The 26,140-nt window shown below is 34.4% G+C and overlaps 1 protein-coding gene across 3 annotated transcripts in view; it reads left to right on the forward strand.

Annotated features, from left to right (window-relative positions):
- TRDN (triadin) overlaps positions 1–26,140 on the forward strand; it is a 209,831-nt gene that overhangs the window by 30,865 nt on the left and 152,826 nt on the right. For all 3 annotated transcript variants that reach the window (XM_065734365.1, XM_065734358.1, XM_065734367.1), the window contains exons 2-5: positions 4,031–4,237; positions 10,351–10,398; positions 16,751–16,888; positions 19,812–19,838. In XM_065734365.1, the coding sequence (XP_065590437.1) occupies positions 4,036–4,237; positions 10,351–10,398; positions 16,751–16,888; positions 19,812–19,838 (415 nt within the window). In that variant the 5' untranslated portion in view covers positions 4,031–4,035. The remainder of the gene's footprint in view (positions 1–4,030; positions 4,238–10,350; positions 10,399–16,750; positions 16,889–19,811; positions 19,839–26,140) is intronic.

Below are 26,140 nucleotides of genomic sequence, written 5' to 3' on the forward strand. Positions count from 1 at the left end.
ATCCTTTTTCTTACCTACCCCCATAATTAATATTTAAACATTCCAAGTGAAGTGGAATAAGTTGAACAAGAGTTATTAATGACCTGAATCCAGAACACTCTATAGCCTATTTATTGGAGTGTTCATCTGGGAAGCAGAATAGAGAAGTCAAAATCTGCTCTCTCTTCCATTTAAAGCAGAGTGCTCTGAGACTTCTCACATCACAGCTGAACTGCCCTAGCACTGATACTATTATTTAAAAAGAAACAGACTCCTTTTTTCTTAGCAGCATGGCTAGCCCTTTGCTTTTAATACACCCAGCATTACCCAGTCTTACACAGTAAGTATTTTACTTGAATTTTTTTAAATTCTTTTGTTAGGATGAAGGCTGTAAAACAGAAAATAAGTAAGAAATAGCATAAATACATTAAATGATTATATTTGAATGAGTTTGCACAATATAGGAGTATATATATATATATTTGTATATTTAGTTTTTCTTCTAATGTAGTGGGAGGCCTAGATGCTAAATTGCAAAGTGAAATGCCCATCCATTCATTCATTGACCACAGACCTCCTATGCTTATTACACCTTAAGGAGGACTCAACTCACTAACAGAAAGGGTAAGCTGCCAGAACTGCAAGCTCACCCTGAACTCTAAAAGTTGCACAGTATTCTCCTCAACATTGTCACTGATTGACATGGTTTATTTATGCCCATGAGACCTTACAGGTCTTCAGATTGTATCCTAAGTGACAACAGGGATACAGAGGATTAGTAAGAATCTCAGAGTTTCAGCAGTTTGGAATTTAGCAAATCAATCTGCTGATGTAAATGTGACATTTGTGACCTGATGGGGCTGTTCTGTGTGCGTGAGAAATTGTGATGTGAAGTCAAAAGTATCTATCTCTGGAGTAATCTTTTTATGAAATATGTGTATAACTTTTAAAAGGTTCTAACCCCATTGAAAATCAATAACAATCACAGCCTGAAGTGCCAGGAGGCTCTCATAGATGTGGCAGTGGGCTGAAATTGTAACAGCTTTCTGCTACACTCTCCAGTCTTGTAACATATGTTGACACCCTTACATCTGGGTCTACTGGTCTGGTCATGAATCCCCTAACCCACTGCAGGGTTCATCTAACGATGCTAAACTGGCTTGTCCAGACTCCTCTGAGTGGTTCAGAAGTTACTGTCTCATAGACATTGACTGACAGCCCAGTAAGATTGCCTTTGATACACTAAAGAGCCTATAACAACACCGGAGACCAATCTTAGATACATGAACTGTACATTAACCGGTGCTGGGAGCATCTAAGCAGTGTAACTGGTTTTGTCTTGATTTGCAGGCAAATTTGGGTGAACAACTTTTCACTTCCACTTTAGTAATTGTAATTGTGACAATATTGTTATATAACTTGCTGGTTTTTTTAGGAGGAAATTTGACTTGTCCACATCAACAGCCAAGAGTATACAAGAGATAACCTTCTATCACACTTCAGCTTTGTTTCTGCAGCACTGAATAGGAAGGAGTTATTTTTACATAACTTTGCAAGGAGAATGATACTTTCAGTGTTAACTGCCTGTATGTATATGTCTATATAAATACAGAATTTTAATTACTTCAATTACTGTGCAAATATATAATTATTATATAATTTTAAGATATGTTATGTTACTAATCAGATTTGGCAAGAGGTGACAGTACCTTTCTACTCTCTTTTATGGATCATAAACCTTGACTGACTTCCCCAAGGGAAAAAAAGTCATAATGTGTCATTTACAACCTGCTGCAAGCACAAATTACTTACATTTCGTATGCAGTCAGACAACAAAATGCTATTGATTTGGAATTAGACTTCAGTAAAATGAACTTTATTGCTGGTTCTCAGTTGGAATATTTTCCCTCTTTTCATGAAGTGTTTAAGCCACAATTTACGCTTGGAGAAATGGAAGCAGTGATAGCTATAAACTGTATCAAAAAAACCCCAAAAAACTTTATGACTTGCATTCTGGTAGATAGGCATTATTAACAAGGATAATCAACATTTTATAAATATGATTAAAATTTGAATAAGTAATAAAAACATATAGTATGTCAATCTAGTTCTGCTTATACAACTCCAATGTTTAGCAGAACAGCTTTCTGTTAGGATGTTAGGATGCTTGTGCAGGAGCCCAAGAAGTTAAAAGTTAGATGTAAGGTAAGTACACACAAATGCAATGTACTACGTAATAAACTAAAATATTTTTGATGGGATAAATATATGTACATATGTATATAAGGATAAATATGTCATTTATTTCTTTAAGAATATTAATATAAGATTCTCAAATAGAGACTACATCTATCTCATGGTGTCAAACATCTGAAAATCTTCAATAACCTTATAGCATAGGTTAAGTTTCTAAATTATTGTTTGACATTTTCCATGTGACAGGTGAAACAAAGTCAATTGATCTTTGTATTGTGCAGCTCTGTTACTTTCTTTACATAAATCATCCTAGAAAATTATTAGCTTTATAGGTTGAATTAACTGCAAGGGGATATTAAGTTGAGAAATGGAGATATGAGAAAATCAAGCATCACCTTATTCCTTTTAAGTTCAGAACTCTGTGGACAAAGTTCCCCCAAATCACTGACATTTATTGAGAGTTGGTAAAAAGTCACATAATCACAGAATTGTAGGTGTTGGAAGGGACCTCGAGAGACCACCTAGTCCAAACCCCTGCCAAAACAGCTCCCTTGCATATGTTGGTGTCCAGGCAGTCCTTGAATGTCTCTAGAGAAGGAGATTCCACCACCTCTCTGTGCAGCTGTGCCAGTGCTCCGTCACTGCACTGTGAAGAAGTTCCCATGCACATTTGTGCAGAAGTTCCTGTGTTTCAGTTTGTGACCATTTCCCCTCTTCCTATCACCACAGAATGTTGAAAAGAGTCCAGCCTTGTCCCTTTTCCTCCCATTCCTTAGATATTTATAGACATTTAATCACCTATACCGGGAATATATTTAGCATATCATACAGTAGTTTAAGAGTAGGTTAACAACAGGCTTGTAAATTAAGCTAGGGGGAATACCATGATCTTTTACTATTTTGAACTGTGAAGTTATTAATATTTTTACTTCTATTGTTTTATATTATCAAAAACAAATAGCAACCAAGGTTGGTTAGGTTATCATTTTATTTTTTGAGGAAGAATAATACAAAATCATTTCAAATGTTGACAGTTTTCAGTTACCATAATTACGGCTTGTCTGGAGAAATAGTTTTTCTTAACACCCTAAGAAAAGGTAGATTAACTTGTTGTTAACTATCCATTAAACTGCTAATTTACAGCAACAGTTTACTTAGCTGATGTTAGTATTCAACTTCCTATCTTCTTTTTAGGGCCAAACCTATGCTTTTTGGAATTAAGCCTGCTTTGGCTTTGTATCAGTTTCTTCTAAAGAGATAATTTAATTATATGTTAAAATGGTAAGAAATAAGGTATTTAAAAATTGCCTGCAGGCTTCATTACAAAGTGTAATGATACTTTATGTTTACATCTTTTCTGTTTCTATTTTATAAAATGGGATATAAACATTCTCATTGCCATCAATACATGTCCTTGAAAGCAGAATTCCAGCCAAACCTCAAATGACATAAATGTGTTAGCTCCATTACAGTTAATGGAAGTACACTTAATCACATCACCTAAGAATCTGGCCTACAGCCCATAACAAGACAATCCTTTGGAGAGTAATAATATTTGATGTTTTCATCAATCACTCTCCTAGGTCTGTAGCTATCTGTGGCAGACTAAAAAAATGTCTCATCATAAACGAAAAGGCCACTCGTGGTTATTTCACCATATTTGCATCCAAATAAACTTTACAAATTGTGGTCCTAGTTCAGGAAAATTTTCTTACGGAAAACACAATGTTTACTTTTGCAATGTTTACTTCTATTTTACATGTTTTGAGAACAGAGTTCAATACAACAGTCAAATTCTTGCATTTTAGGCTGCAAATTTTTCATTCTCATTTGTTTACTTTTACTGTTTGCCTAGGACGTATGTCTACGACTACAACAATAACAGATGGTAAGAATGGATCTGTACCATCATCCATGAGAATGGGCAAGAAATCAGTTACAGAAGACCTTGTGACAACATTCAGCTCCCCAGCAGCATGGCTTCTTGTTGTCGCTCTGATCGTTACCTGGTCAGCAGTAGCTATTGTGATGTTTGACTTGGTGGATTACAAAGCCTTTGCAGGTAAAACTCAGCATCTTCTGTATGATATCTTTTCTATTTAAATTTAAGAATTTATTAAGGAGTGGGTATTATGCAAATCCGGATGCCTCTCACCTTCTAAGAGTCAGCACAGTGTCTCTGCTGAGTTTACCATTAGAGGAGATATTGTGAGAAATGTCAGAATATATTAGTTTACACTTCATAAGTCTTCATAGTTTAAATCTTTCCATTTTACAGCCCATCATTACCCTGGAAAATGTGTATGTTGACAGAAATATTGTATGTATATGAGCATGCATGCTCACAATTCTGTTTTGAAATTTCTATATAAAAATATTTCAAAACTAATAAAATGAATTATTAATTTCCATTTTCATTAATATATTTTGAAAACTCTTATAGTTTGAGTATTCTGACATCTGCTTCTACAATTCCATCACACAAAAAAAATTCAAAGCCTTGTTTATAAACATATTAACTCTAAATTCAACTGCAAAACTCTTAAGTATAAAGATCCAGATTCTCAGCATTTGCTAAGCTGCATTCACGCCCTCAGTTAGGCAGTTAAAGACCAGTCAAACTGAATATACAAGATCAAGTTTGTGGATATATTGGTTTTAGAGGACAAGGCATATTTGTGTGGTGCAAGGACTGTAATTCTGGTTGAGGAAAGAAAAGAAAGGAATGGTGAATAAAAATGAGCACATCGCTACTTGATTTTTATGCCTTGTAGCTGTCAGTACTGTAAAACAGAAATTAAAATAAAACTGTGCCTTTAAAGAGGGCATACTGCTCAGCAACCTGCCTCAGAAACAAAACTGTCATGAGCTAAGCAGGCTGTAGTGACCGGGAAACATGTAAAGCAAAACCAGAAAACAAATTATGAAGATGCTCATAAAGAAGAGCACCAGCTCTGAAGTGATCCCATCTATCAGAATAATTAACTAGGAATAGAAATTCAGCCATTTTATTAGTTTACTGATAAATCCATAGATTTTAGTCCTGCTGTATATCAATATTGACCTCAACATTTACTGAAAAGTCTTCTGAGACAGAGCTTGAAAGAAATCTACTAATCCTGATTTGATGGATGACACAGAAACTTGAAATGTAGATAAGATGTTTAGCAAATCTCTTAAATTTTTTACATCTCATCCTTGTTCGTTTTCAGAAGAAATTCATTTGAGTGTCAGTAAAACAGATACTTTCTTTTGAGTGACCCTTCCAATGCAAGCATCAGATTTTAATATGGATGCCACAAAAATGTGGCAAAATAGTCATAAACCAAGAGAGAAAACATCATATTCTGCTTGTAATTTTCCATATTAACTATCAATCAGTCATACTCTTAGTGTTCTTTTTCAGCAAGCAGACAGGAATGAGGGTATACCTTAGAAAAAACTCCTAAACTAAGCAATTCATAGATTGGCTGTCAGCCTATGCATGCTCCATATACTACTCAGGGTAATATTAAGCAATGAGAAACTATATTTTTTCTGTGGACTGAGGGAAAATTTCTAGGCAGATGGAAATCTGATGTTCATGTTCTATTGGTTAAATGAGCTTAAATCCCAAGGGTGTTGATGCAAACTGACATTTTCAGACCAGGCTGTAGAAAGAAAATAATGTAAAATTTAATCTGCAGGAGGAGTTAATATTTTGTAGAGGTTTCTGAGAGATGATATTACAGTATTTTCATGGGTTCATTTCTTTGTCTTCCTAAAGATATTTCTGTCCCTACATGATTAATTAAGCCAACATTTAAATAATCTATTAATGGTGAAGTATTAAATGAAAGAACTACTGTGCTCCTTCAGACCTAGATTTACCAGACTGCTTTCTGTTTTTACAGATACATAATGTTTTTTATTATGGCCTCTGGGTTTCAGGTCCTGAATTTTTACTCAGCTGGATTTGTCCAGCTGAAACTCACTAATTCTGTAGAAACAGTTGATTTTGCATAGGGCCACCTGGCTGGGAGTATTGATACTGAATTGATTTTCACCCTCTGGCAATCTGGCCTTTGAATCCAGTGGAGCTACAAAGGAAAATTTGGAGCATATTTTAAGTGACCCCTTAAATCTGAAGCCAAGAAATAGTTTCATTTTGCATTGATATGGTTCCTTGAGCAACTCACATTTTAAAAAACTAAATCATTACGTCCAATACTGTAGATTTAATTAGGGTGTTCTACTTTTGAATTTAAACATCGTTTCCTTATTTGAACAGTTACAAATCTTGCTCTCATTAACTTAAAGGAAAATAATTCCAAAAATACAAACAGTGTTAATGCATGTATTTTAGCTGTTATTTTTCCTTCTATTTTATCAAGGTAATCGTCATGTATCTTCTATGATTAGAGGGAGCTGAACCACAGATTTTGCTTTTTGATTATTAAGGTTACAAACTCAAAAGTAAACTGTCATGTTTGGGAATTTTGAGATTTATACAGATTGAAATGTATCCCACATATATCAACATGGAATTGAAGTGTTTTCATCCTAAAATAGATGTAGTTAAAGCTTGTATTCCTATAATATTATTTGGAAAACTATAAACGTGACTGAAATACTTCTAGTGTGGTATGAAAAAGACATGTTTATAAAAGGATGAGATAAAACACTATGAAACTCATGCAGTATGTAGCATGTATGAATATGAAATAAATAGCATAACACATTGGAAGATCTCTTATAAATTCTTGGTATTTCCAGAAAAGCAAAAAGATTCATTTTTGTTTGATGTGTGCTTTGCAACTATTTGTAATTACTTCCATTCTGAATATTAAAAAAATGCATTTTGTTAATTGGCTTCATAATTTATGAGTGTATTTCACTCATCTCTTGTATACAAGGCTAGATTATGTTTTGTAATTTGTATATGTAACTAAATAATTTAAGATTATTTCAGTCTCAAAGTTCGACTGCCCAGAAATCTACATTTTCTAATGAGCTAATAACGTGTTCAGAATTCTCTGTCATCACTGTGACCAATTATAGTTAATTAACACCACCCCAATTTCAGAATCAGAGTGTTCAGCATTCAGAATAAATAGGTAGTGATGTTGCCAGATACCTAAGAGCCACACCTAATGAAACCTCAGCAAATCTATGAAACCCCAAACTATCCAGAAAATAATAAGTGAAAAGACACAACACATGTGAAATGGATGTTGCCATCTTCTTGTGATTATGTTCATAAATGAAAAAAAGAATAGGCTCTTCATTGTGGACAATACATTGTTCAAAACCAAGAGGTATTTTAGAGATCTATTGCCAAGGCAGATTTCTGTGGAGGTACTGACTATCAATGGGAGCATGTAGCTCCATGAGAAGCTGCATGGATTATACCTGTAAGATGTCTTCCTTAATGCTTTTCTTCCCTTTTCTTTTAAGATAGATAATAGGAAAACAACTGGCCAAATTGTTCTGGGTTTTTGGACATCAGCTTCTGACTAACACCATTTCCCTGTCTTTAGTTTCAGGTCACTTCTGTTTTGGGGCACCTTGGGTGGTCAGAGTGATATGCATATTTTCCAGTAGAGGAATATAAACAAACAAAAAGTTAAGAAATTTTCATTTTAACATCTGTATTCAAGAGAAAACAAACAAAAAGTTAAGAAATTTTCATTTTAACATCTGTATTTAAGAGAAAGAAGACCCAAGAAAATGATGAGCAGGACTCCAAGTAGCTTGTGCTATGAGGTTGGCACACAGACATTTTTTATTCTAGTCTTCTGCGTGAGAAAATTGTAAATTGTGAAACCTGATTAGGACAAGTGGAATTCAAAAAATACAGCTATTCTACTATTCTACTAATGGACTATTAGTTTATTTATCTACTATTTATTTACTTATTTAGATAAACATTATCAGGAACATATAACTAGTCTGCCATGAAAATAATGCCTCCTTCCTATTTATTTCCATGAATACTACAATAGAACAAGGAGTAATCTTTTTAGCTACAAAACACTATTTTTCAGCATGGTGACCACTATTAGCTACACATTTTCAACAATGATAAGCAAGAGCCTGCATGATGTGCTCTTAAAAATTTGCATCAGCAGAGGTGACCCATTCACTGTCACCACTCTGCTGAAAAGCACCACCCACGGCTTCACTACGCTCACATTCACAATTTGATTTCCATCAACATTCAGCAAGTACTGAGGAATGTTAGTGGATGCCATTTTTTTCTAGATGGCGGAATTCAATGACACACCCTAGCTTCAAACACACTTCTACATCAGATGCTATTTGTCAGATTGCCTCTGTGCTGCCATCTGTCACAAGGCAAGAAATACAACTGAACCTTCCAGGTTCAATTACTGCTGTCATACCATCAACAGCCACTTCTGATATCATGGGCCAATATAATAACATAAGAGGCACTACTTTCAGAGCAAACCAAATGCATAATTTTTTCTTCAGAAGTTTTATCTAATATAGTCATTCCATTGCACTTGTGTGCAATTATAAGTTCTAAAAATGTAGAGGAAAAGAAAGAATAGAGTACTTATATTTAGACCTGTATTTTCACAAATTTTATCAATAAAATTAAGTTAATTTTGTCTTTGCTTAATGTGCCAGCAAATGAATAGAATAAATACTTATATATCTTGGTGCAAGTGGTGTTTCAAAGTCTCACCAAATTAAAATTATTTGTAAAAGAATGTCCGCACATTCAAGGCCCAAGAAAAATCTCCACTGGAATACAGGAGTGGAATGTAAAATAATAAAAATAAACAACGATAAATATAAAAAATAATTTTTGACCCTTGTGGTTACCTTGGAACAAACAGTGCTGAAATCTTTTGAAATTTTTATTGTACTTACAGGTGTCAGTCTAAAGCATGAGTGAACAGATTGTACATTTCAAAGTCTTTAATTAAATTCTTCAGTTTCTACAAATGTACCTAAGACCCCCAAAACATTTTGTTTTCATTGCTTTCCAAAGTGACCACAAAAAAAATAAAGCATTTCAAGAAGAATTCCAGTTTAAAGAAGTGCTGCACAGGTGACATCCTATATCATATGTTTTACAGTGCAATACATATTGCAGCAGAGTTAAAAACCCCTAGAAAATTAGCTCATACTGTAAAGAATGGCAGTCTGTGAAATGCTGTAATTCTACAAGTACTACATCTCAATGGTCTAACATATGCAAGATGAAAACTTATAGATCAAACTTTCAACCTTGATAAAAGAAGACTCAGAGGGGAACTGATCCATGTCTATAAATATCAAAGGTGCAGGAGGCAAAGGGACAAGATTGGACTCTTCTCAGCGGTGTATGGTGATCGAACAAGGGGAAATGGCCACAAACTGAAGCATAGGAAGTTCCACACAAATGTGTGTGGGAACTCCTTCCCAGTGCAGTGACGGAGCAGTGGCACAGCTGCACAGAGAGGTGGTGGAGTCTCCTTCTCTGGAGACATTCCAGACCCGCCTGGACACCTACCTGTGCAACCTGGGCTAGGGAGCTGCTGTGGCAGAGGGAGATCTCTGAAGGTCCCTTCCAACCTCTACATTTCTGTGATTCTGTGATTCTATGAAATACAATGAACTCACAAACTTGAAAATATATAATTTCAGAACATCATTCAATGAAGAAGAAAAGAGCTAAGAAGAGAAAGAAGACTCACATGTCTAAATATGCTTAATGGGATATGAAATAGAAACCTTCTGGGTTATGATTAATTTCAGTAACAACTGCAAAAATCCATCTTTCTTGTTATTTGCTATTGAAGAAATCTCAAAATCTAGAACCACTTATATGTATCATGCATTCTTTTTAGCAATAGAATGCGTAACTTATGAAAACACCTGCACTGTATTTAACAGTATTTTTACATTGCTCTGATTTGTCTTATATTATCTAACCTGTCTGGAGAACTGCCCACTGGAAACTGGAGAAGCAATTTTCCTGGAACAACCATCTTTCTAGTTGTTTATCTTTTTAATGAACTCCAATTTCTGCTTCATAACAGCATCCTCCAAAATTAAATAAGTTGTCACTTCTCTCAGTAACTGCTTCATTTATTTGAGCAACTGAGGATGTTCATGACTGCTAATGTTATTTCTCCCTTTTTTTTTTATTGGCTTTTCTTGTGTTCATCCTGTTGTCATCAGCTATAGCCAGCTATTCACAGCATTGCGATGATCCCTGTTTACCACCTGGTAAAGACGCTGTGCCTGCAGTGTTCTGAGTATGTGTGTGCATGTGTGCTTTGCTTGCTGGAGGTAACAATGCATGGTCAGGCACTGAAATGGGCTGCCCAGGGAGGTGATGGAGTCACTGACCCTGGAAGTGTTCAAAGAACATTTAGACATTTGGTTGAGGGGCATGGTTTAGTGAGAACTGTTGGTGATAAATGGACAGTTGTACTGGATGATCTCATACGACATTTCCAACCTTGGTATTCCATGATTCTATGACATTAACAGATTGCCAAGACATGGCAGCACTGCTCCTCTGCTAAATCTGGGTCTCCAAAGTTCATTACAATACAGTCCTCCCAAAATTCACATCTTATTTGAGACAGTAATGAGATCCCTTCAGTCAGCAGATATTTAGCAATCAGTGATAAATAGGTAGATATTTATTTCATCACAATAAATATATTTTGAAATACTATAGGACATTTAACAGAACTGCATTTTAAATATGAAGTTAAAATCTCAGAACATTGAAACTTCAGAATGAACTTCACATGGAGTTTCACATTATTTTGGTAGAAATGCCTGGCTGTTTAAAATACGCCACTTAATTTGTGTCTGATCCATCAAATCTGAAGCCCTTCAGCTGATATCAAAACAAGTCATGTAAGTTACATACAAAGCTGATGTTAAACCCACATTCCTGTCCACATATGCCCATTTGTCTATATTAGAAGTACATGAAATTTCTTGATACTTCATGAAAGATGATGAATTTAATTGTAAAATTTGGAAATTCTAATTCTATTCTGTGTATTCCAGTATTCAAATTGTATATTTAATATAAATATATTCTATTTATAAATATTTTGCTCTCATTTGTTACAAAATGTGAGGTTTCTGACTTGACCTCAATATCATTTTCTAAGACTGATATTAGAAAGAGACAAACTATAGTACAGAATGTAAAATTCATATTTATACTTGAGATACCAATAGGAGAGAAATTTATGGAAAATACTGACGGTGAGTTTTCTTTGGAATTGTTTTATACTGCTGTAATTCACTGATAGCCACCAGAGTCTATTCAGATGGATAAACTAAAAACAGCTATCACAAACTTTTAAAAAGTTGAAGTTTCAGTTTGAAATAATCTTCTCTCCATAATCGAATGTTGTACTAGACTAAGATATGTTTTATTATGAAGAAGTAGTATTAAGCTTTTGTATTTTATCAAACATGACAGAAATTCTGTCTTCATCAGCTGTATCTTGTCAGTATTAATTAATTAGGTTCTATCTAATAGATCAATCTTTACACCAGATAATTACCATCATTTCTAATTTAATTGCATTTAATTCAGTGGAGTCAAAATACGTAATTGATGAAAATCCAACAATTCTAAATAATTCTCAGTCATTCATTTAAACATAACTTTAAAAGGGATTTAACTTTGACTATGCATTTAACTATCTGACAAGAAGATTGATAGAAGACCACATTCCTTGTCAGTGTTATTAAAATCAGCATAATAACTGATTTGCACAAATAAATCAATTAGTCACTTTTTGTTGTGCACTTCACATGAATAAATGACACAGACTTTGAAACATAAGCAAATTTGCTTGAGGTGCTGCAACAAATCATACCACATGATTAACCAATTACTGTTTTGAAAAGCTGTGGTTACAGGGCTTACTATCACTTCCAATCAAAAACAAGGAAAAAGTTTTCATTCTCTTTCAAACAGTAAATTTTTACTGGAGTTGAAATGATGTCGTAACTTTACAGAAATCATCATTGCTTGATTTCAAAGAACTTTGTAAATAGTTAGGTAATAATTTACTTAAAGGTATAACATGTATTTCCAAATGAACTGGAATAGAGATTGTGAGTCAAAGGGAATTTAGAATGGGATAAACAAATTGCTTGGTATTCTTGTGCTCACATGTTTAACCAAATAAGTGTTTCTCTACCAGTAACGCTGGAGAGCTTCAAAGGATTATAGCAATTTAATTTAGATGTAATGAGCATGGAAAGGAAAGGAAAGGAAAGGGAAAGGGAAAGGGAAAGGGAAAGGAAATATAAAAGAGGTTAAAGGTAAAAAATATTCTCCTAGGGAATTCAGTTAAGTTTTACCTATGATCAGGTTTATTATTTTATTTTATTTTATTTTATTTTATTTTATTTTATTTTATTTTATTTTATTTTATTTTATTTTATTTTATTTTATTTTATTTTAAGTAATGTATAAAATCCTTCAGTTTTTCTGTGATTAATACCCTATCAGCTTTAATTCTTCCAAATTTAAGCATTTTCCAGAACATTCTGGAAATGAAAATTTGAAGATCCCACTAGGAAAAACAAACAAACCATTAAAAATATTAAAAACAGTAGAAATGACAACACAAGTAGAGCTAAATCTTTTCTGATCTGAAAAACATCCCTCATAGTAATAAATGTAATAAAAGGGCACAACAAAACAGAATGTTATTGGAAAGCATTATTGGTGGTACGCATTTTTGGGGGGATGAATAGTTGTATTGACCTGAAGTTCATAACAAATATAAAATTACAAAGTGTACAGTGACAAGAAAATATTGAATATGAAGCAGCATCTCTGCTAGGATCCATGTCATGCTCTGTAGTATCCAAAAGTATGGTGTCATATCCATACTAATTTTCTTTTTTTCTTGCTTCCTCTGTAGTCAATACAAAATGAAGTGCACCTTTGGAAATTAATTCATATCACTCTAAAAAGATGTGAGATGGAGGTGAGAATTTCTCCTTTTTGAGGGCCAAAACAGCTTTCTGTGTTGGCTTTTTGAGGGAGTCTAGAATAGCCAGGGACTTGTCACCTGGATTTTAATCCATTTCTCTAGATAGGATGATTGGAATTTAAGCTTGCAATTAAACAAAATGACTTGATGCCAACAAGAGACCTTAACCATTAATTGTGTCTCATCCCTCAATTTAATCTGTTTAGTATACATTTCCTTCCTTTCCCCTCCTTCCTCCCTCCTCTATTCTCAATCGACATTTTGTTTTTTTCTACTACATAACCTATGAGGAACAGTTGCCTCAGTCCCTGATTACCAATTCTACAAACAGTAGAACTTCATAGCCTGAATGTAGAACTGTGCTGTCTTCATAGTGCCTCTACAATTTATCTTCAGGATCCTGCCTCTGCTGCTCACAGCAGTCCCAGCACAACAGACACATCATAAAATACATATATGTACATATATATATATATTCATTCATTCATGATTACAAATATGATAGTTACTGATTAGTTACAAATTATATATTATGCATTATATTTTATATACCATGTGCTAAGAGGGGAAGTATATTTTCAGCTTAGCATTATAAATACTTCGTATTCCAATATCTGACAGGAAATGAAAAGCCAGACTGAGTTATGCAAAAGACAATTAATCCAATCTGAATGTGTTGAATGCAAGACTATCCTAAACGTAAATCATCATGCTGCACCATTACTAGATGTCTGTAAATAAATAATATTTTAAAAAAATCTATTTTACTACAAAATGTCAAGCTTAAATTTTGTCCTGAAAATCTGTATTTCTCAGCTACATTCTTCATGCAAGAGTACAAAAATCCTCTGAAAATTATCTTCCTTTGCATGTGTGTGAGCTAACTAGCATCTTTCTGCTTTTTTTTTCCTCAAATTTCTTTATTTCCTTTGTTTCATATGTGTTTTGTTCCGCTTGGGAAAGAACAACCTGCTATTGACAAAATTCTAGGAAATGCTAAAAACATGGATTTGGTCAGTAATTGTTTCCATTCAAGATTATCTGGTATGGTGTTCTTCAGAGTTTTAGGGTGAATCATTACTATTACCCCAACATTTTAAAAATTCAGGAGATATTTAACAAAGTGAAATAGGAGATCAATACACAAGTAAATTTCCCAGGTCTGTGTCACATGAATCACATTGCAAATAGATCTGTTTAAAACTGCAAACTTAATTTTGCAAATACCACTGAAGTGTCATCTACAAAGCCCCAAGTTGATTTTTTTTTCTAAATTTTCTATTTTAAATGGGATTTGCAGCTTGGGCCTGTTAGTGTAGGTGTTCATGGAGAATTTAGACTCTGGACACTTATGATTTCTAATCTCTTTTCACAGTTTGCTATGAAGATGTTATGAATTAAAGACCAGGATTTGACATTGAGGGCTCTAATTCATCAGCAAAGATGGCTAGCCCTAGGGTGGTTGCAGCAATTTCCTCTGCTCTTTAGATCTTGCTCTTCTCGGAGCAGTTCCCATTCCTTCCTGAGGGGACAGCTCTCCCACCTGCAAAGCAGGTATTGAACAGCTAATATATAGCCTCAAATATTAAAATATATTGGCAACAATTTTTGCTTAGTTTATAACTATGAACCCTGTGTCTGTAAATGTCTGTGGCTGTAGACATTTCAGCCATCCTTTAGCAACCAGTGGGTACAGGGTGGGTAGAAAATGAGGACAAAAACTAGGGCAGCTAAGTGAAGTTAAACCACCCTCTGACCATGAAATTCTGTGAATCCACTTAAACTCCTTAAAACCTCTATATTAGAATAAATGCAAACAGAATCAGGGGTCAAGTTACAGATTTACTTTTATAGTCTGAATATAAGTATTAATACTCCTAGTAAACACTGGATAAAGTAATTTGTGGCAAATCCGTTGAAAAGTTAAAATCTCTGAACCTCAATAAATGAGTCCAATGCAAATAAACAAATGCCTTACAATAAGAAAAGTCAATACAACATGGTATAATACTCAAAATCTTACTGAACTATTTAATCTGTTGAAAACTTTAGCACAAAACAGTACATTAAAGGAAGAATTCATGAATGTTCCTTTACAGTGTTGTCATTTCATCACTGCATGATGAAGCTATCTGATGTGCCTGATTGTTCAATAACATATAATAACATTTCCAGGAGACAAAACACACCACACACAGTAACCTAAATATTTATCTAATCTACGTTACTACAGATCTGAAATTATAACATTTTAAAAAAATATATATCTTTTTTTTCAAATTAAAATGAAGTGTTAGGAGGTAAAAGGAGTGATTTACTGATATATTTATACTTCAAATAAATTTACTCAGAAGTTCTGTTACAGCATTTTTAGAAAATGACTGTTCATACTGCTGACTGCTTCAAGTGTGCACTTTGCCTGTCTTTGTATCTTGCAAGTTCATGTGAGACTGTTGATTTTTGCTAAAATTTGTCTTGTGAGTCAGAGCTCTGCAGCCAGAAGTAGTTGTGAAGAGCCTCGCATTTAATTTCTTTTTAAAGTATTTGCATACAAAAAGAGAGTGGTAAACAGAGATACGGCTCCGTCTTGAAACTGTTCAGCGTATGTATTTCTATTTAAACTACTAGAAACAAGACTAGGCCAATGAATTAAATTGTATTTGTGATTTAACTTTGATTGTTTAAACTTGTGGGAAAAACCTTCACATACATAGGACGATCACTACTATTCCAGTTATGAGGAATGGTAACATAGACCGATGACAGTTGTCTCTCTTTCTAAGCAGTATTTGGTACAGACTTCAAGAGAATAAAATCTTGTGAATGGAAAAGATGGACAAAATACTCCATCAGAGGCTAGAGATTTCTCATGAAATGTCAGCATAAATAGGGTATGGAAAAATTTTGTGATATCATAAGTGGAAAAATCTTTGAAGGAATACTTACATTAATCATTAGGGATCATTCTCCCTCAAGTGCAGATATGTGGAGGGCAGGGGTTTGCTTCCATGGCAGGTCCTAGAAAGGATTTGTTGACACCAGAAAGATCGAGCACATGGAATACTGCAGCTTCCTTGTTTGTTAACCTACAGGAGCAAGAAGTGTTTGAACAGTTAAATCCAGACTTAAAATCAGTTTCCTCAGCCAGAATAGCGTAAGAGAGGCCTTAAAGGTAGATGTGACATAGGATTGGGACTCCAACAGGAGTGAATGCTAAATAGACGCAGGGGACCTGGGCCAGAGAAATAAACTGGCCTGAAAGGAAGAAATTATCTAAAAGGATAACTATGAAGTAGAATCAAATCTATATCATGAATCCAACCAAGCCTCAGGAGAAGAGCCAGAACTGGAAAAGCACTATCAGACCAAATTGCCCACTGGGTTATGAATCACTTTGGTAACCAAAAGGACAGTTTACACGCACAGGAAGGAAAGCTGTTCTCAAACATTTGAATAATGAAAATTACCCGTAAATATCATTCTTATTGTTAAAGAATGTTGTATAATTAGCCCTGTATAAAATGTAGATTAACCTTAATCACCAAACATGAATTTGTTCTTTTTTCTTTTTTCTTTTTAAACTCTGCACTCAGGAAGATCTGTTAACAAGCTCAGCACAGAACCACTGAGAATCATTCATGAAACATTGGAAGAATCCACTGATTGGCTTTATGGCTTTATTTCTTTAATGTCTGACATCATATGGAGTGACGATGATGACAATGATGAAGGTATTCTTAATGTAAAGATTTCTGTAACTGTGCTAACTGCTGTTTTACATGCATTATGTTGGCTTACTCAGCTTTTAACCTCTTACTCAGAAAAGTCAAATAAAATGAAAACTGAATGTTGTTGCTAATAAAGCATCTACTGGCTATTCTAATGAGGAAATTGGTCTCTTTGTTAGCTTTCATCTAATGTTTAATGTACCGTTATAGAAAAGCTGTCAGAATTAAATATTGCCATTAGTACATCTTGAAGTAGAGTGCTAATTTACACAAGACTTCAAAGTCACAATAAAAATATGCATTGGGATATTGCTTCAGCGAATGGGAACATCAAATTTCTTTTTATCAGTAAAATCTAAAATTAGCCTGTAAAAACATAGGATAGACCAAGAAACCTATATATGTATATATATATATATATATATTTAATTTCCATATACCGATGACAGGATGAAAAGAAAAATAGAAGAAAAAATACAATTTTGATTAGTTTGGATGGTGATTTCCAAATGATGTATTTTACTAGAAATTATGATGTTATCATTAGAGTAATTTCCTTCATCTGACATCATCTTACAAACAGAAGTAAACTGTTAACATATCAAATTTGGAAATAATTATCTTTCTGTTTAAAAAAAGAAAAAGTAGCTCCATCACATGAGCAGAGCAGTAGTGGATTTTTATGTCATATCATATTGCTCATAAGCAATGAGACAAGCAGTGAGTGCAGGAGTGACGTCTTCATTTCACAGTATTTTATTTTGTATTTAATTTGTCTACACCAGAACATAATTAAAAAGCAACATGCACTGAAACTGACTTCTACCTGTTTGTTCGTAAACTTGAGATATTATCTTACTATAAATGTGTGGATGAACTGAATGTACCAATACCACACATGAATACTAATAGATAAGCTGCTGCATGTGAGTTTGGGAACTGGGTATTCTATTCTGAAATATTATTTACAAACACTAGAAAGCCATCCCCTCATATGGTTGAGAAACAGAAAATATGCAACATTGAGAAGTTGATAACATTTCAAAACTTCATTTTTACCATTTTGTAACTACTAAAGTACTTGCAAGCATTCATAGAATCATGTCATAAAATCATAGAATGGCTTAGGTTGGAGAGGACCTTAAAGATCATCCAGTCTCAACCTCCCTGCCACAGGCAGGGTTGCACTCACTAGATCAGGCTGCCCAGATTCCATCTGTATGGGAACTGCTGAATTAGGGCCTGAACCACTGAAAGAAGTCCTGCAGAAAAGACCTCTTCAGTCCTAGGAGCACAGGTGAAGGCAATTCACTCCTTTGAATGGCAGTGAACTCCTGTGCAAACTCATTTAAGGGCTTACTGCCACTTAGGAAGGAATATCTCTTGGAGTTCTTTTCTGTAGACCTAGATCCTCAGAGATGGGTGAGTTTTCCTTTCCTTCTTTCTGTTACATCATCTCATTTGTGCTGGTCCCTCTGCCGTTACTCCATCCAACTATGCCTTGAATGGCTTTAGAGATGGGGCATCTACAACCTCTCTGGGCAACTTCCTCCAGTGCCTCACCACCTTCTGAATAAAAAGTTTCTTTCTAAAATTCTCATCTAGTTTAAAGCCATTCACCCTTGTCCTGTGACTATCAGACTGCATGAAAATTTGTTCCCCTTCCTGCTATTGAGCTCCCTTCGAGTACTGGAAGTTTGCAATGACGTCTTTGCAGTCTTCCCTTCTCCAAGATAAACAATCGCAACTCCCTCAACCTTTCTTGATAGAGGAGGTGCACCAGCCCTTTGGTTATTCTTTGTACTCACTCCAACAGGACTGCATCCTTCTTGTGCTGGGGACACCAGGTCTGGATTCAGTATTCCGGATAGGACCTAACAAGAGTAGACTGAAGGGGAACAGTCACCTTCCTCTCTCTGTTGGCCATTCCTCTTTTGATGCAGCCCAAGGTACTATTGGCCTTCTGGGCTGTAAGAGTACACTGCTGGCTCAAGACCAGATTTTCATCCACCAGGACTACTAAATTCTTCTCTGCAGGGCTGATCTCAATGAGTTCTTCTACTAATCTGTACTTGTATCTGAGATTGCTTCAACTCAAATGCAACACTTTGCATTTGGTCTTGTTAAAACTCACTAGATTTCCATGTGTCCACTTTTCAAGTGTCTCTGAATCCCTCTGGATGGTGTTTCTCTCTTTTAGAGTGTTCAAGCACTTAAGCGGATATGTGTTAATGGAAGTAGGAAAGGTCATAAAATAACTGACATACAAATACTCAAGATCTAAATGCTCACTAAGTGCTTGGAAATTTCACTTCTATTAGCCAGGTGCTATTTCACCTATATCTACCTGTAGGATGAAATGACAGAAAGCAACTTACTGAATTGTATCCTTACAAAGAAAGCTCAATTTTCCAAGATCCTTCAAATTCAGATTGATAGCTCATTGTTCCTCTAAACTGTCTTTTTTGCCTCAGATTGCACTAGAAGTGTTATTACATTTACAATCTTGCTATCCTGTGACTTCATTTATAATCAGGAATTTAAAATGAACCACTAGACAATTCTTTACAACATGAGTGCATGCATACATTCCAGCAGATTGTAAATACATTATCACAAGTTTATACTGAGAAGCACAAATACAGATTTGGGCATTTCCTTGGTTACTACTGTGCATTGAATTTATCAATGTCAGTCCCAGACTCAGAAAACTTCTATGATAAGAGAAAGTTTCTGTGAAAATACAAACTCAGGATAGAGTGCTTGCCACTCAGCAGAGAAGGAATAAATTGCCTTTAAAAACGATAATTTTGGTTTGGTTTTATGGAATTTCTTACCTGCCTTATTTATTTATTTATTTATTTGTTTGTTTGTTTATTTATTTATTTACTTATTTATTTATTTTCCTGTTTGTTTGTTTGTTTAGGTGAAGTGGAATCTTCTGTGATAAAAGGTTGGTGAGATGCTCTACTCTAGATGGAGATTTTTTGCAACATATTTTTGGAATTAACTCCTATGTCTCTGCTATGGATTTTGTCATTATTAATATTTCAGTCTACTAACCATGTCTCTTGTGTTTCAAGAAAATTATTGAATCAGAAATTCAATTTTATAATACTTGCTGAAATGTTTGCTCTCTTCGAGAATGATCATCTATGAAACTGAAAAAAACTATAACAAACTGATAAAATTGCTGTAATAATAACATTTGTAACCTTGCCCTGTATATGGATCTCTTATTAATGTTTGTATAAATTACTTATATGCATGCATAGAATTGGTGTTTAAAAATAAGAATATATAAAGCAATCTATAGAGAAATAATGAAAAGATGTAAAAACATTTTACATTGTGCAAATGAAAAGACTGCCTCTGAATCTTCTGGAAAAAGTTACTTAGGTAACATTAAACTTTGAAACAAACAAGAATGAAGTAGGTAGGATTTATAATATAAATCTTCCCAGACTTGAACATTGTAATGGTGAAACATAAAGCTTTAGTTCAACTTATATTAAATGAAAATGTATTAGAAGGCGTGGGATAATGTTGAAGGGATGTAAAGCTCTTCAAAACTAGGCTCTTTGGTCCAAATTGAGCATAAGTTAATAATAAGGTATGTTACCTGGACTATTTGTTTAGAATTTGGCATTCATCAACTGGTATGCCAAAAAGTAAACACCTGTACTGAAGAATCCATCACTCCAGTTGGTGCTGAGATTACAATCCAATTTTCTCCGAAGTTAATTGTAACAGGTTCAAGCTTGCATTTAATGATACAATTAATCAGTCTTAGTAGGGTATCTAACAACTGAACAGGTTTGGAGACCAAGGCCATTCATCAGTCTATGATTTTTTATATTTGAACTGACTTTGCAGGAACAAAATCCATCTTAATCCATTGTTAAGATTTTTTGAAAGGGTTCCCTTCCTCTCCTCCTAGATAAAGAAATGCATTGTTAAACTGTCAGTGGATTCAGAATCTGAAGTTGTAGCATGTTGCTGTTAGAACTCACAGGTACATGATTGGAAGGGGACTACTCATGAGCCGCTGTAGATGGCTGGTCTGGGAAGTTATAATATACTTCACTGTTGGGCAAGCTTAGTCTATAGAAACACTGCAGATATCACACTCAACGTTGCAATACCTTCTTCTTTGGAAGTCCTTGATATCCTTATGCCTACAAAAAGCAAGTTTCTTAAACTTTGAACTGGAACACTTTAGGTTATAGATATGGAATTCAGAGAAGCAATCAAAATAAACTGGAGGCTGCTCAAATTAGTCAATAGGAAGTATTTAAATGATTATTAGGACTTATAAGTCCTTCCTTTTAAAGTGCTAAGTATTGAGATGTTCTTCTCAGGATTCAAAGCTCACAATCTCCCTTTGAGATAAATGCCGAGAAAGCTGTCTGTGTTTGGAGTGAAGGAAATGGAAGAGCTGATGGTGATTACTTTGGTTCTCGTACCTTCCAGGATAAATCACTAACACAGAAGTGAAAGTGCCCAAATTCAAGCATTCTTCATCTGCCTGAGCTCTAAAACAGATTTTGAGTGGGCTTCTCACCTCTTGTATATGTACTCAGGATCTTTCCTCCATTGTTTCAGAGGATAAGGAGATTCCTTGTCTCCTTGTAACAAGTTATTTCTTGACTAAGACTGATGAAGGAAGTGGTGTAAGGCCCTAGCAGAATACAGGAATTATAAGGGCTGGAAGGAACCTTTAGAGATCATCTAGTACAACACCCTGCCTCCATCTCCGCCAAAGTAGCTCCCTAGCCCAGATTGCACAGGTAGGCATCCAGGCAGGTCTTGAACATCTCCAGAGAAGGAGACTCCACCACCTCTCTGTGTAGCCTGTGCCATTGCTCCATCACTTCATTTTTCAAGGCTGAACAGAGCCAGAACTCTCAGCTGTGCCCTTTATAATCTTTGTAACCATCTGCTGGACTCTTTAGAGGAGATCCCTGTCTTTTTTTTTGTACTGGGGAGCCCAGAACTGGACATGATATGCCAGGTGAGGCCTCACCAGGGCAGAGTAGAGGAGGAGGATTACCTCCCTCGACCTGCTGGCCACACTCTTTTTAATGCACTCCAAGATGCCATTAGACTTCTTGGCCACCAGACCCCACTGTTGGCTTATGGCCAACCTGTCATCTACAGGCATAAATTTTCAAAGAGAAATATCTGCAAATAACTTGTTACCACCTCCAGATGACCAAAGTTATGTCCATTTAATCTTGACAACTGCAGTCTGCACTTTTTTGTCACCTCTTCTTCAGAGTGACAAAAATAAAATATATCTGGCGTGAAGCCATGATTATTCTCATGTGGCTGATAATAGGGCTGGACTCAAAGAAGGACCAGCAACATTTGGCACATTTTGAATACTGAAATGTTTGTAGCTAGATCCACAAGATCAGCACCACGCTTTTTAGGCTTTAGAGTAGTTCTCTGTTTTCATTCAAAGGACCATTTCTGCATCATAGTCTCATCTGTTCTGTGCAGCATTTCTGTCCATAGCTTTGTGCACAGTACATCAGATGACTCTTCCAGGTCATTTGAACATCCTAAATGAATACCAAGAGTGAAATCATAGAACCATAGAATCAAAGAATCGTAGAATGGCTTGGGTTGAAAGAGACCGTAATGATCATCTAGTTTCAACTCCTCCGCCATGTGCAGGGCCGCCAAAATCAAGTAGTACAGTCCAGAAGATAAACAGTTTGACTTTTTGCACATATTTAAGGGAAATTTCTTGCAAATTTAAATCTTGAAATAGGCATATTAGATCAAATATTGTTGCACCTGTTTAAGTATTTCTACAGAAAGAGCTTTTATGGATAGACAGATGAGAACTTTTGAAAAATCTTTTCATCTATTTTGGGTATATTTTATATTTTAATCTCTATTTGCTGGCGATTTCTATTAATGCTAGAAGGTTAGTCCTAGATTTACTTTATGATGGAAATATAGTAAATGCAAAAATAAACAGATTGTTTCTAATACAATGCAATCACATACTGAAAAAAATTCACGGGTAGTGGTAAGGATACTCAGGAGTTACAAGTGTAAGAGAGAAAAATGTAATGATAATTGCAGGCCCAAAGAAAGTGAAGATTACTCTTGTAGAGATGTATTATCATCTTTACCTTCAGTTTGCAAGTATTAACAATGGGCTGACACATACAAGGGAACTATAATCAGTTTCAGAATCCTCAAAAAAGGATGGAAATGCTTCTCAAATATACTCTTATCACAGTTATTTTTGCCATCTTGTCTTATCACTAATATTTATCTTTAGTATTTGTAAGTGTGAATATTCATAATGTCCAAGGAAACAATAAACATCAGAGTTAGTGAAAGATTATAGTGTAGAGGACTTTGCTGTCTTCAACACTGAGTACTCTCAATATAGCAAATCTGTGGTTCTTTTTCACAAAAGACTCAGATGCCTATTAAGGTCTCTTATGGGCTTAAAATGTTTCATAACTAGTTTCATTTATTTCTAGAACAATTGTTATAAGAGATAATATAATTCATTTCCAAGGGATAGACAAACTAGTTATTTGACTTCTGTAAGTAAGCTTTCTCATATTTTTGTCTATTTACTAAAATTTATTACTATAGAAACAGAAATATTTATCTCTTGGTGCATGTACCTGGCATCAGATGCGAGACATGTAAAGAGCTGAGAAACATAATGCACAAAATTGAAAATAATGACTTGTAAAATATAGACAAGTGCAAACACTTCAGTAATGTCATCCATGAATAAAATATAATTAAACTGTTCTGGAACTTCAATCCGGTTTATATATGTGTAATTGAAAAATTAAATCTAAATCAGAATTTGTTTAGCTTACCAGTGTAGGCCTGACAAACTGAGCACTTGTGTCAGTAGATTTTATATGTTAAAACAGGATCTTCTACTTCAACACAGGCAATGAATTCTGGCTAGCAAACATGAATCTTACAAAGAATCCTACAAAGAAGTTGTTCAAAATCTTTAAAAATATATATACTAAGATTTGAGCTGCTTATCTTTTAATTAATCTCTGAGGCATAGTAAATTGTTTTTTTCAATTTTATATTTGGATTTCAATGGACTCCACCCCCATCCTCCACTTCAAAAGTAAGTCCCTTTGTTAGAGATTTTCTTTTCAAAAATACAATGAACTTTGACAACATTGAGACAGAAATTTAGCACCATCATAGTATTATTACGGTCTCAATATTAACAAATATATTTCTATTGACATAAGGTTATTCCATATCAGCAATCACATTAAATTTCCTCTCTCTGATATCTAGACATTAGACTGACATCTCTGAGTTAGAAGATCTGTTCGAGATAGAAAGATGTATAGAATATTTATATGAAATGATCCTATTCTCTTTAATTTCTAAAAAAAAAAAATGCTGTTAACAAATCATACATTAAAAAAAAGCGACAAAAAAACAAAAAATGAACAAACAGAATCTTGGTACAAGTTTCAAGAAACATTGTTTATCATAAGTAAACTTTTCTGGAAAGATTCATAACCTTTCCACCCTGTCTTCAGTTCAACAAAGAATGTATTTCCCTGATTATTAGACTGGCAATTGATGTGCAGAAAACATATAATTCATGATCTTCTGAAAAGTGAAAACATCTAAGGGCACCATTTATTTCATTGACATCCTCAGCGATTTTGGCCAAGGTGTATTTACCCCAGTCCAGACTCCAAATGCTAATGCATGCCAGGTTGTTTCATTCTATTAAGTAAATAACAACTGTTATATATGATCAGGCAAAAAGTTCAGCTCACCCAGTGGGTGGGCTGTCTAAGGGTGACCTATGCAAATGTCTACCAACGATTTAAAAATGCAGTAATAATTTCGTGGTTGGTTTTAATTCTTCTGTTTCCTTACTCTGATTGCAAGGCTACAGACAATATGTATGTTAACGCTAGGGAGCAACAGAACTGTGGCAATAAGTTTTTGGAACCAGTTTTGTTTCATAATAAGATTTTGAAAATTATATTTTTCTTACTCAAGTTTCCACATCATTAGTTAAATCATATTTAGCCCCACCTATCAGTTAATCATAAAAATGTGATGTATGCATTAGTTTGGGTTTTTTTTTCCACTCTTAACTTGGTATCACAGAGCAATAATCTTTTCCCACACCAGAAAAAAAAAAAAAACCGCATATATTTCTGAAAAAAGTAATACATGAAGAAATAGATTTAAAGAAGAAATAGATTTATATCTGCATATAAATTTGTATCAAGCATGGCATTGATAATTATTAAAATGGTTTTCTACATTTTGAAAAAGATCTTTAATTTATAGAAGATAATTTATTCTTACTATAGCTTGTATCTGCAGAATATCTTGAAAAATTCACATTGCTAGCTAACATCACAATTATCATTTTTTCTTGTGAAAATACAGAGGATAGAGCTTCAGCTTCTATCTTCTAGAAGTCCTTCTTTAATACAGCAAAAATATCTGGAAATATAAAGAAAGCAAATGGGTATTCTGGAGATAATACTTATGTTTAGAAAATATTTATGCAAAGAAATAAGTATTTTCCAGCTAAAAAGTTGGAAACATGGTTGAGAAAAGAAATAAGTAGAATGCATGCAACCTGAATACTGAATTGCTGTTGTGGTAGTTATATCCTAGAAATTAATTATTCAGTTCTATTCTTCCCTGAAGTACATATCTGTACTGGTAATGCCTTCTGAATTCAGTTTCTTTTATGTTGCCATATGGTAGTGTTCAATTTTCTTTGTATGAGTTGCTATTACAGATCTCTGTAAAAGGCTTTCACTTTTTCTCCCTAGGCTGCACTTTACATTTGCATTTGGTGTATCAGTGTGTAAAGTACACCCTGTGTTAAGATGAAAATCTTTGATTGATTCTATTCTCAGATGCTCAACTGCTTTTACAGATATTTTTTCTTTGCATTTTTTGTAACACCCCTTTCTGTTGCTAACATTCTTTTAACAATCTTGCTTTGTTTTATTTACTTTCATCAATACAATAATAGCATATCCACTATGAAACAGCATTTTATAACATAAGGAAAATATTTTCCATATTATCCAGGTGAAATAAAACCGCATACTTCTAGGGGATAGGGATGCTCAATTATAGCTCTTTTCCCTGCTGAAAAATGGTGATTGAGCTGGAACATTTTAATCCAAAGTTGCTGGCCAATTCTTCAGATATACTGAGAACTTTGTTGTTCAATCAAAGTTGTTCAAT

Source organism: Cyrtonyx montezumae, unplaced genomic scaffold, assembly GCF_038088225.1.
Source record: "Cyrtonyx montezumae isolate F1298 unplaced genomic scaffold, pur_monq_1.0 scaffold_0, whole genome shotgun sequence".
NCBI lineage: Eukaryota > Metazoa > Chordata > Aves > Galliformes > Odontophoridae > Cyrtonyx > Cyrtonyx montezumae.